The sequence below is a fragment of the Muntiacus reevesi genome, chromosome 21 (assembly GCF_963930625.1).
Source record: "Muntiacus reevesi chromosome 21, mMunRee1.1, whole genome shotgun sequence".
NCBI lineage: Eukaryota > Metazoa > Chordata > Mammalia > Artiodactyla > Cervidae > Muntiacus > Muntiacus reevesi.
Genome location: NC_089269.1, coordinates 32,636,476 through 32,650,266, shown reverse-complemented (window position 1 = coordinate 32,650,266; position 13,791 = coordinate 32,636,476). Strand labels below are relative to the sequence as shown.

General features: G+C 37.3%; 1 protein-coding gene across 3 annotated transcripts in view; it reads right to left on the bottom strand.

The window, feature by feature from the left end:
• The window catches only part of USP25 (ubiquitin specific peptidase 25), a 157,262-nt gene that overhangs the window by 94,122 nt on the left and 49,349 nt on the right, over window positions 1-13,791 (bottom strand). For all 3 annotated transcript variants that reach the window (XM_065913813.1, XM_065913815.1, XM_065913814.1), the window contains one exon: window positions 1,639-1,801. In XM_065913813.1, the coding sequence (XP_065769885.1) occupies window positions 1,639-1,801 (163 nt within the window). The remainder of the gene's footprint in view (window positions 1-1,638; window positions 1,802-13,791) is intronic.

Sequence of the window (13,791 nt, the reverse complement as noted above, 5' to 3'; positions counted from 1 at the left end):
TATGAAATTTAAACAATGAAATGCAAAAGAATTTACTAGCAGTGCAAGCATTAAGATAACAAATAAAATTTGAGATATTGCTAGCATGTAAGTGGACAATTAATTCATACTTAAGACCAAAAACAAAAGCATTATTACAAATTCATGTTAATTCCAAGTATTCCTTAATATTTTAATAGCTTGGAAAACAAATAACATATCGTGTTATTAAATGGTGTGTACCATAGTTGAATAAAATTGAGGCACGAAACCAGAAAACCAAAGAAAACCAAATTGTGTAATACTATTTGCCAGAAGCAAAAAGACAGAAGAGAGCTGGAAATTATAACACTGAAGTAGAAAAAAAAAAATTAATCACCTAGAGAATACAATAACCTTTAGAATAGAAAAATTTAATAACCTGTTAGTTGCTTTAATATCATATGAAAGTTAATACTGTATTCAGGTTGGAAACGGACAAAATGAAGAGGTATTTTGAATGTAAAATAATGTAAATTAGAAAACATCTACTGATTTAAAAAGACACATCAGAAACACTAAATGAGCTACAGTTCAGCTATATTAGGAAATTAAGCACAAATATTAATTTTCCTAAAGAGTAATTAAAACTAAGAATATGTTATTACTCATAGGTTATTTAACTTAAGGAGATTGTTTAGTTTAAGGTTTCACAATTTGAAAGATAACATACTAATGTCTGAGAATACTAAAGAATTATGACAATAGTCATATCATGTAAGAGTTAAAAAAAAAAACCAGTCCAAATTTAAAAGATGGTTATCTACGCATACAAATATTTTTCATTTTAGAATAAGAAGCTCAATAAAAAATTCCAAGTTAGAAAGAAAATGTTATTCTTAATTGATTTTTATTCTTTCATTCTCACACATATATTAAGAATTATCTGGCAATTTATTGCCTCCTGAAATGTCCTCTTTTATTAAAAAAAAAGTACTTAAATGACTATAATTACTAAATGACATTTTCTATTATAGATAAATAAATCTGATCTGACTCACACCCACACACAAAAAAACAGTCTTGGTTTCCTATCTTGGTTATGAAGTGAAGTGTTAGTCACTCAGTTAGGTCCGACTCTTTGTGACACCATGGACTGTAGCCCACCAGGCTCCTCTATTCGAGGAATTTTCCAGGCAAGAATACTCGAGTGGGTAGCCATTACCTTCTCCAGGGGATGTTCCCAACCCACGGATCAAACCTAGGTGCTTTGACTGCAGGCAGATTTTTTTTTGTTTTTTGGTTTTTACCATCTGAGCCACCAGGGAAGCCCCATCTTGGCTATATTGTTTCCTAAATTTGCAGGGATTTATATACAAAAATATTTTCTTTTCACTCTGACAATTCCCAACAACAGAAAAGGAGGAGAAATTAATTCTGAATAAGGCATTGGCAGTGTTTTATCATGAAAAGTCCATACTGGAAATGAAGAACAAAGTGGAGTGGGGAATACTGCAATCGCCAAACTAGGTTAGTAGAAAGGCACATTAAAACCTTGTTTGCAGTGTGTGTGTGTGTGTGTGTATGTGTGTGTGTGTAACAACTAAAAAGAAACACAACTCCAACCCACTTTTCACTGCTGCCAGGCCCACCAGATAAGACCTGTATAAAGATCCTTACCTGAATAACAGCACTAAACCAGCAAGTATTGCCAACATTCTTTAGTCCAACAGGAGCTTTGTCCTGCCTTTTTCTATCGTAAGGGTTTCGAGAATCTCTCCAAACTTCAGTTGGTGTCCTCTTCAAACATGCTTTATTTTCCGCTATGCTGGCCTCAAGAACTCTTAAACGATGGGTAGAAAATAATGGTGAAAAAATACAGCATTAATTTAGCACTGTATGGCAGAAAACAGCATACTATAAACTAAGGATTTTGATAAATTAAGGTCTAGACAATGCATTTGGAAAAGGAATACTTAACACTAAATTTGCTCAAGTGGATTCTAGTTTTCTAGAACATAGCATAGTTCTAGTTTTCAAGAACATAGCAGTAGCAATGCTAATAGATCAAAACACAGGCAGCAGTTTTTCCTCAGAAAACAGATTTTAATCGCAAAAAGACAGCATTACATAATAGGAAACAGATATATTAAATTATATTTCAACAAATTAGAGGCTTAATATCAGGAATATAGTACCTAGATAAGTTTTCTAAAAAGTCATTGTACTGAAGTACATATTTACAATATACATAATGATTAGTTTTTATAAGAATTTCTTTGAATCATAAGAAAATTAAAAATGGAAAAACACTGCACTTTCATCCCTCTGATCATTAATTTCCTTTTATATTTAAAAAAAAAGTTGAGGTAAATTCTAGGGTTCCTTTCAGTTCTACAGATCTATACTCTACAACAGCTACTGAAAAATAAGGGGAGAGAATATTTATGTGTTCACTTCATTCCCCAATAGTTTGCCTAGAGAAAAATCTACTGCAATAAACACCTACATATCAGAATAATAAAAGATAAACCTCTTCAAAATAAGTACATCTACAGAATATCTAAAACATTTCTAAACATGACTAACAGTAATGCTACTCTGCTTAATGGTGTTTATCTTGCCCTTAAGCAAGAAAATGCTGAAAAACCCTAATCCCTACATATAAACTAATCATGCATTTTGCCTATTCAAGACATGTGTTACTTACTATTCCAAATTATCATGAATAACAGCCAAATATCTTAACTCATTTTATGTTCACTACAAAAATCTCAGTTAGTATGAGTTTTTTCAACTTTTTGGCTTCTTGAAAAAAAAAAATCTCATTCATGCTACACTATTTTTATCCTAAAGATTTTGCTCTATTAGATCAAAATCAAACTAATACAGCTATCTTCCTTAATTATGGAGGAGAAGCAGAATATTTTTCATCTCTAACTTTGTAATATGACCTTATATACAATGCATTAGATTCCAAATCAGTATTACTTAATATAACTTATATGAACATAGGATAGAGTTTTTCTTTGGGAATCAATTAAATCACATACTGGGTGGAGGGAGCAGAAAACATGATACATTAAAATGTAAAGGTCAAAGTAAACTCACATATTTAAAAATCTTAAATTATTTAACAATAAACAGTGCTAGAACTCCTTGGAAGGTATTTAGTTAGATGATTCGGGACTTGAGAATATCAATGTTTATCTGGAACATCCCACTCTAATCTAAAACGAGTTCTCAAGAACATAAAAGGGAAGTCAAAGAGCCAACTTGAGAGACTTTCTATTGTTCCTTGCACAATTTAGCATGACACAAGAAAAATCAACTGTACAAATTAAATTTGTACAAGGTGACCACTTCGAAAGAGAAAGGTTAACACATAGTATACAAAAGGTAAATATAACACCAAAGTCTGTTTTATATAAAAAAGGCATATTTAATCATTTATTGACTTTCATAAGTGGGAGCAATTTTCATTTGAAAAGTCTGTTCCTTTTGTTACATACGTGTATCTAGAAGTATAAATTAACGAATCTTATTTCTACATTGGTAATCAGAAAAGACCAAACTAAAACAAGCAATGGGTTCTGGGAAAAGTAGCAAATATATTACAAACAGGAAAGAATTAGTGCCAGTGGTCATTTATTAGTTGGTGCAAGAGTAACGGCAGTTTCAGACCCTGAATTTTAAATCATTCTAACAAGGTTCAAACATACCTATGCTAAATCAAAATAGGAACCATTACAATTAACACATTTTTGCCAATGAGAAAAATCTGTTTATTCCTACAGCATAAAAATCTGTGTTTTGGGATTCACCAAACTATTGGAAAGCATTTTCCACCTACTGCTGGTTGTAAAAATGTTTTCTGTGCAAAAAGATGTCAAGATGCTTGAAGAAGTGGAAGTTGGTTGGCGAGAGGTCAGACGAATATTATGAGGCAAAACTTCACGGCCCAACTTGTTCAACTTTTGAAGTTATGTGACGTGTGGTCAGGCATTGCTGTGGAGAAGAACTGGGTCTTTTCTGCTGACAAATGCCAGCTACAGCTGTTACAGATTTCAGTGCATCTCATCAATTTGCTGACCATATTTCTCAGATGTAATGGTTTCCCTGGATTCAGAAAGCTATAGTGGATCAGAGGGCAGCAGATCACCAAACAGTGGCCATGACTCTTGGTACAAGTTTGGCTTTGGGAAGTGATTTGGAGCTTCTTCCCAGTCCAACCACCGACTGGCCATGGGCACGCTGTCATCTAAAACCCGCTTTTCATCACATGTCACAGTCCGATCGAGAAACGGCTCATTGTTGTTGCATAGAATAAGAGAAGACAACACTTCAAAATGGGAATTTTTTTATTTGTTCATGAGGCGCCCACTTATCAAACTTTTTCACCTTTCCAATTTGCTTCAAATGCCACATAACCTCAAAATTGTCAACACTTGAGTTCTTGGGCAACTTCTCGTGTAGTGTTAAGAGGATCAGCTTCGATGATGGCTCTCAATTGGTCACTGTCAACTTCTGATGACCAGCAACTGAGCTCCTCATCTTCAGGGCTCTTGTCTCAAAGTTTTGCAAAACTTCTTGAACCACCACTGAACTGTACATTTCTTTAGCAGTTCCTGGGCAATATGCATTGCTCATATTGAGTTGTCTTTGCTGCTTTACTACCCATTTTGAACTCAAACAAGAAAATTGCTCGAATTTGTTTTTTTTTTTTTTCCCTAACATCATTTCCATATATAAAATATATATAAACAGCAAGTAATGTCATTAGCAAAAAAAAAAGAAATGTGCATTTTAATGACATACAACTACATTTAAGAATTTATTCCAATATCAAACAGCAAAGTTCAACAATGCAAAACCACAATTACTTTTGCACCAACCTAATATAAAAGGCAGAAGAGTCATCCAGCAACTGACTAGTACTGGTGGGCAGGTATAATAGTCATTAAAAAAAAAAAATTCTATAGTATATTCCAAAAGCATAAACTAGTCGAAAGTCAAGGAGAACCACACTCATTCATAAATCTCCTAGGTGGATGATCCTCTACCACTATATGTTTTTAAACTTCTAGTTGTAATAAAACACTAACTTAAAACTCTAGTTATAATAAAACGAAATAGAAATATCCCTTTTTAATGCCAACACATCAGATCACTTGTATCATAATGACCAGGCAACAGGTCACGTAGACATTAGTTATGGAAAACTTCAGAAGAGTTGATTTCTACAAAATACACCCAATCTACAAAAATTAAAATGTATACGTAAGTCACATGAAGTTAGTAACAAAATGAGACTGGGCCTCAAGACAACTCTGAGTAAAACGAGGTCTCCTGCTCCCCATACCTGTCAACAGCCCATTCCAAATCTACAATTCAGATTGCTCTGAGGTAACAATATTCTTCTAATTCCAGATCTAGTTAAGATTACTAAAAACTAGAAGGTATTATTTTTAAATGTTTCAATACAGTTAATTCAGTCACCCTCTCTTCAGTCCCCTCCCACCAAGAAAATACATCTCTTGATTTTTATGGTGGGACATGTATGGCCTCGAATGTATTTTCTAGGACTGAGCAGCTTACCTGAACTTTTTGTTACAAGCTAGGAGGGAAAGAAAGTCAGTAATATAAACTGAGGATACCATCTCCCCAGCATTCCCATGGATCTTTTTTTCTACAAAGGAAAAACTGGACACAAACTGTAATAACTGAATAGAGCTCAAGATACACATGTTCCCTACTTCTCAAAGTGAACCAAGATGTAAAAAATTTTCAAGTATATGTGCATGTGTGAAAGTCACTCAGTCGTGTCCGACTCTTTGTGACCCCAGGGACTACACAGGCCATGGAATTCTCCAGGCCAGAACACTGGATTGGGTAGCCTTTCCCTTCTCTATGGGATCTTCCCTACCCAGGGATCAAACCCAGGTCTCCAGCATTGCAGGCGGATTCTTTACCAGCTGAGCCATAAGGAAAGCCCTTATATGCATGTGTACACATAATTAAATGTATATAAATGTATATAATTATACATATAACTGAATTCCGTCATATGGTAAGAGATCATCATACATTATAATAAAAATATGAGTTTTAAAGATATAGACATATAATTCTCCATTTGTGTGTGTTAAGTCGTTCAGTCAAGTCCAACTCTTTGCAACCTTATGGACTGTAGACCACCAGGCTCCTCTGTCCCTGGGATTCCCCAGGCAAGAATACTGGAGTGGGTTGTCATTTCCTCTTCAAGGGGAGTAGACTATTGAGAGTCCCTTGGATAGCAAGGAGATCAAACCAGTCAATCCTAAAGGAAATCAATTCTGAATAGTCATTGGAAGGACTGATGCTGAAGCTGAAACTCCAATACTTTGGCTACCTGATGCGAAAAGCCAACTCAGTGGAGAAGACCCTGATGCTGGGAAAGACTGAAAGTAAGAGGAGAAAGGGAAGGCAGAGAATAAGATGGCTGGATGGCATCACCAATACAATGAACATGAGTTTGAGCAGACTCTGGAAGATAGTGAAGGACAAGGAAGCCTGGTGTGCTGCAGTCTACTGGGGCGCAAAGAGTCAGACATGACTGAGCGACTGACAAAAAGCACCACCACCTCCAGGGGATCTTCCAGACCCAGGGGTTGAATCCGTGTCTCTTGTGTCTCCAGCATTAGCAGGTGGGTTCTTTACCACCAGTGCTGCCTGGGAGGCCCTACAATATTCCTTAACCATGTGGTAATATGGTAGAATTATGGTACCTAGAAATGATGGATGAAAGAATGCCATGACTTTGTGATCTCCTTGATTTAGAACTTACAACATATTCAGTTTTGTAATCACTAGGGACTTACAACATGCCCCAGTAGGTTTCCTCCTATGTCTGCCCCCAGCTTTTAAAGGACCTTATAAACACATTTATTACACTGCACAAAATTATGAACCAACCAGTCTCTCCTATCAGCATCAGAGGATAGAAACAGGGATTTGTTTCATCCCTAGAGCATACTTGGTTAAAAAAAAATTGAGTTAAACAAGTGTTTGAAATATAATGTTAGATATCAGATGTTGCTCTTTGTTATTATTACTGTCATTTGCAAAAGCCCAACCTCTAGCCCAAATATGAGCCCTCCAGTCCCAAGTCCTTTTCGAGAGTCCAGTTCTGGCATTATGAATATAAATTTTATATAAACCAAGTCCTCATAAGGGTTCCTTCCTGGCCTCACCCAAGTAAAGCCAATGTTTCTACCTAGACTTTAAAGAGACAGTGAGTCAACTGCTCGGGCCTGGTGGGCTGGGAAGACCCAGAGGAATCGGGTGGAGAGGGAGGTGGGAGGGGGGATCGGGATGGGGAATACGTGTAACTCTATGGCTGATTCATATCAATGTATGACAAAACCCACTTAAAAAAAAAATAAATAAATAAATAAAATAAATAAAAAAATAAAGAGACAGTGAGAGAGAGAATAAAAAACAACACTGCAAATCTCAGAGCTCAGAAATAGCTTATAAAAAAATGCAGCATACTGAGAAAGGCAACCCCCCAAATCAACCCCAACTAGAATCACTTTACCTTCCCAACACTAGTCATGACTAAGACATTCAACAATAGAAAAAGATGACAAAACATTTTTTGCTGTCTCTTTTCCTTCTACACACAATATTGAAGGAATCTTTAAAGCACTTACTTATAGTAAATGTTCCCATTCCTAGTACCAATTTTGAGGGCTTTTGTGTGTGTGTGTGTCTGTGTATTTAAATTGCACTATAGAAAACATTCCATTTTGATCATTCAAATCCATTTTGAGCAAGCAACATACAAGAAAATTTCCAGGTCATTTAAGCTATACACATCAACCAGGAAAAAAAAAGTGAAAGAAGGTGGAAGGGAAGGATAGAGGGTGAAAGAATCATCTACATTTCCTTTAAAAAAAAAACAAAAAACAAAAAACAAAAAACCTGGGTATTTTGACTGGGATCACACTAAATCCATAAGTCAATTTAAGGAGAGCTAATCAGTTTTACAACCTTAAATCTTTCAATTTGTAAAATACAATATATTTCCAATTATTTCCATATTCATTAATATGTCTCAGTGTTATTTAATAATTCTCTTCTTAGAAGTTCTTGCACATTTCTTTTTTATTCCTGGTTTTTAATAGTTTTATGTGTTATAAATGGTAGTTTTAAACCTAGATGTCCATCAGCAGAAGAATGGATAAGGAAGCTGTGGTACATATACACCATGGAATATTACTCAGCCATTAAAAAGAATTTATTTGAATCAGTTCTAATGAGATGGATGAAACTGGAGCCCATTATACAGAGTGAAGTAAGCCAGAAAGATGAAGATCAATACAGTATACTAACGCATATATATGGAATTTAGAAAGATGGTAATGATAACCCTATATGCAAAACAGAAAAAGAGACACAAATGTACAGAACAGACTTTTAGACTCTGTGGGAGAAGGCGAGGGTGGGATGTTTAGAGAGAACAGCACCGAAACATGTATACTATCAAGGGTGAAACAGATCACCAGCCCAGGTTGGATGCATGAGAAAAGTGCTCGGGGCTGGTGCACTGGGAAGACCCAGAGGGATGGGATGGGGAGGGAGATGGGAGGGGGGATCGGGATGGGGAACACATGTAAATCTATGGCTGATTCATGTCAATGTATGGCAAAAACCACTACAATATTGTAAAGTAATTAGCCTCCAACTAATAAAAATAAATGGGAAAAAAAAATAAATGGTAGCTTTAAAATTTTTTCTCCTTGTCATTCTTTATTATACATAAAAATATAACTTTTTGTATATTATCAATTAACATAGCTAAATACATTTTTTTCCTGGTAAAAGTATTTTATTGAGAGATGGTTTGTATATAAGATACATAAAACTTAAATGTACAGTCCAGTGAAATTTTTACCAACCAATACACCTATGTAACCACCACCCAGATCAAGATATAGAAAATTTCTATCATTCCCAAAAATTCTCTCATGCCCTTTTCCCAACAAACAGTGTCCTCTCTAGTTCTCAGATAATCAGCATTCTGACCACTTCTACCGCCATAGATTAGTTATGCCTGTCCTTAAATATCACGTAAATGGATTCACAGAGCAGTTACTCTTTAGCGTCAAGTCTCTTTCACTCAGCAAGTTGCTCTGGGGATTCTTCCACATTTTTTAAAAGTATCTGGAAAATGTTTTGTATCCCATTGTTTGAATGTACCACCACTGTTCACTATTCTGCTCTTACAAATATTTGGCTGTTTACAGTTTTTAGTTCTGATCAATAAAGGCACTATGCACTCCTTCCTCAAGGGTCTAGACCGAGGAGTGCAAACATGGGCTATGCTAAGTCCAAGCATAATATATGTAGAAATACACTAGAAATCTTCAGTTTTCAAAGAGGTTATACCATTATACATTCTTACCAACAAATACGACACTTTCCAATTGCTTTACATGCTTACCAATATTTGGTATGTCAGTCTTTCTAATTTTAGTCATTTAGCCACAATATAGTTGGCTGTATTGTGATGGCTGTTCTCCAATGAGGTGACTCACCAAGCTTGCACCAGAGATTACCACTACTGCTGTAACCTATCATCATATCCCACAGGGCAACTAGTCCACAATCATTTACTGAATGCCAGTCAAAGAACTCTGTGTTTCTGCCACGGAAACTGCATATTGGATAGGTAACTCCTTCCAAAAGCAGATGTTTCTCCAGTGGTGAGCACACCTTGCCCCTTCTGCACAGACTGACTACACTGGCCCTTTGCTCACCTTCCAGTCTGCATTCTGACCCTTCTCAGGACTATCAGTGGTGCCTCATGGCTGCTGACACTTTTTTTTGAGTTACAGTTTTGCTCTCCCAGTCTGACTGGTCATCTCATGCCATACTCTTGTGGCCCTTGAAACCAATGTTTAATATTTTCCACTTTTTCAACTTGTAATCTGACAATGGTATACCTTATATTATAAGAGCCACTCAAACAAGGAATGATACTTAAAGAATTGGATGAACCTCCTACATGCTCTACCATCCATGGACATCTGTTATTGTTGAGCCTTAAAATTATCCTTACAAATTCACTTCAAAAGACTTGTAATTGCCCCCCTAATCTACTCCTGTTCCAAACATCATCTTAAGGCATTTCAATCCTCATAACTGCTTCCTAGGTACTGACCAAGATGAAAAGAGTGACAGTTACAGAAACCTATAACTTTTAGGTTAAAGGTTTTTAAAATTCAGAATCCTGCCCCAACCATTCCTGGACATGTTGCTTTTTTCTTTCCCTAATGACAACTCTAGGCTGTTCTGGTTGGTAAACCCTCCAAGTGACTCCCAATCTTAATTTCAATTCAGACACCTAGAATTCCCTGTTGGACTGAATGATCTAAGAGTGTAAAAATAATGATTACTCGGATGAGTACACTGCTCACCAGTTCCTCTACAGTGGCCCACGTAAGCTAAAGCAGGAGGTATGAAGAGGATGCGCGTACATGCGTGCGTGCTAAGTCACTCGATCATGTCTGACTCTTTGAGACCCCATGGACTGTAGCCCACCAGGCAGTTCTGACCATGGGATTCCCAGGCAAGAATACTAGAGTGGAGTGCCATGCCCCTCTCCACGGGATCTTGCCAGCCCAGGGAATGAACTCTCATTTCTTACGTCTCCCGCATTGGCAGGTGAATTCCTTACCACTCGTGCCACCTGGGAAGCCCCCAAATAAGCCAAAGCAGGAGGTACAAAGGGCCCACGTACATTTTACAGAAACGTTATTGCTCTCCTGCATCAGCCTGTCTGGGTGAAACCTCAGGGAAGTAGACAATTATTGGGGAAAAAAGGTAAAACTAGAACTATTGAAAAGGGGCACACTGATTTCGTAGCAGTGGAGGCACTACAACCCCCCCACATCTGTGAGTACAGGAGATGGTAGATCCACGAACAGGAGAAACATTAATAATTCTCTGCCTTTCAGAAATGACTTTAGAGCCCTAATGAAAAAGAAAAACACCCTGGTGAGGCTACCCCATACCACAGAATTCCGGCAGTTATTTTCTTTCCAGTCACTGAAAATTATTTTTCCAGTATTTTCATGTCTTATGGCCATATAAATTTGCAGATTTTGTCACTTTCACTGTCACTATTTTTAAGACAATTCTACCTTTTTCTCTAAGAAATTTTAAGATTTTCTATCTTAAGTGTTCTGGAGTATCACCATAAAGAATTTAGGTGTGGGTTTCTTTTAACTTTTCCTAATTGAATTTGTAGACTCATGAAATTATAAGTTATCTTTTCACTTCTAAAAAATTTTTGTGATGATCTCTTTAAATTCTGACTCTGACCCACTCCTTCCTCTCCTTCTGTAACATCAATTAATGTATGTTAGACCTACTCATTTTATTTGCCATGTCATTCAACCTTTCTCTGTATTTTTTATCTTTTCAGCTATCTTTTACATGTTGGGTAATTTCTTCTCATATAGCTTACAGACTACTAACACATTCTTTAGCTATTTCTAATATATTAAACTCGTGTTCCATTTTTTTCTTCCTTTTTTACTTAATAACTTATTTTTATTTCTAGAAGATATTTTCACAGTTCTTTTTCAAGTAGAGATTTACTGAATTACTAGTGACACAAATTTCCGCTGCACAACCATGGTACAACTTCTCAAGGGCAAACCTCATCACCTCCAACAACATTCCTCGAGCCAAGAGGACTATCCTTGCAGTATTATAGATGTTTTGGAGAGGGGTACTTCTGATTTATCCTTATGGTGAATGTCATCCACTGACATAACCGTTTTACAAGGGGAATGGTTTTCTATTAAAGCTTCCCACCTACTTACAGACAATGGCCTCTGACTTCCTTTTCTCACATTCAATAGAGATATCAAAATTGAAGCTCAAGTTTACATGTACAAGCAAATTTCATCATGTCAAAAGTGAATTTCAGCATTTCAAACTTATTTCCTTGGGTATGTTCTTTCACTTTGATTTAATCTGATTACAGCACTTACTATCTAAACAACCCTATAATACTGTCAAGAGATCTTAAAATATTTTATATCCAATAGAAACAACACATTTTGGTTGCTTATGCTAGAAAATTTGTTTTAATCTACCATATTTCCTGACACAGTTGAAGGCATGCTGTTTGTAACAATTTTAACTAGAACCTAGCCCTACTTTCTACACAACTTACTCAAAGTCATTTCACGAAGCAACCATTTTCACAACAAATATGCCTAGCGTAAGCTAGCCACATGCCATTTACTAACAAATTTCAGCTATCCATACTCGTTCCCTGTCTGAGCAGTAATAAATATATCCGATCCTGATGTTAAAAAGCAATTATATTAAGAAGTACACTTTTAAAATGTTCAACTTAAGAAACTTTACCATGAAATTTATGGGTGCTGAAACAGACGACTCTATGATGTAAAAAGACAGGTTTTAGCATATCTAGTTATACACAGTAACACAGTATTCAAAATGTGTGAATTCATATTAAAGTATATATACTGAAATAAAATCATAATAAATGACTCTGGGATTTTATTTAGTAAGATTTTGTCATCAAATAGTTAAATTCACTTTTAAAAATACTTAAAAAATATGCTTAAATATATTTTACCCTTTGAATTTAGAGCCTTAAGTCTTAATAAAATTCACTAGAATACCGTAGTTGTCAAATGTCTAACTAGCATGCTCATCTTCCCTTATTTCTAATACAATGTGATTTATAAATATGCTTATTTACTGCAGGTTGCATTTAACATTTTCTGTTACCTGATGCTATAAAATCTACACATATCGGGAGGAGCCAAGATGGCGGAGGAACAGGACGGGGAGACCACTTTCTCTCCTACAAATTCATGGAAAGAACAATTGAACGCAGAGCAAACTTCACAAAACAACTTCTGATCACTAGCTGAGGTCATCAGGCGCCCAGAAAAGCAGCCCATTGTCTTCAAAAGGAGGTAGGACAAAATATAAAAGATAATAAGAGAGACAAAAGAGCTAAGGACGGAGATCCGTCCGGGGAAAGGAGTCTTAATAGAGGAAGTTTCCAAACACCAGGAAACCCTCGCATTGGTGGGTCTGGGGGAAGTTTTTGAATCTCGGAGGGCAACCTAACTGGGAGGGGAAGAATAAATAAAACCCACAGATTACGTGCCTAAAAGCAACTCCCAGCAGAAAACTATCCCAGACGCCCGCATCCGCCACCAGCAAGTGGGGGCGGAACGGAGAGGAGCGGGCGGCATTGCTTAGGGTAAGGACGGGGCCTGAGTGCCCTGAGGACAATCGGAGGGAGCTTTTGTGAGATTCCAACTTAAACTGTGGGACAGCAAAAGAGAGAGAGAGAGAGAAAATTAACCGGCCCGAACACACTGCCGACTGTTCGCAGAACAAAGGGTCTGAGCAAGCCCGGAGAAGAGCTCGCAGGCTGCGGACCGGCCCAGCCCCGCCGGAGGCAGGAGGCAGGGGGGAGGGGAAAGGGGCAGGCTCGGCCCCAAGGACTGCATCCCCTATGTAGCACTGCAAACAGGCCTCCAGTTTCTAACCAAAGACTTCCTGAGATTCTGGATGGTCGACATCCGCCGGGAGGGTCGCTACGAGACACAGGGCGCATGCACCGACTAGCGCGGGCAGGGACTGGGGCTGGGACGCCTGGAGGGCAGAAGGCGCACGCACCCGGGGAGAGTGCCCCGTCAAGCGCCTGGCTGCCTGAGCTGCTCGGATGGGGAAGGCACAAAACGCAGGCGCAGCTGAGTCCACGCTTTTGTGGAACACCCGAGGGCT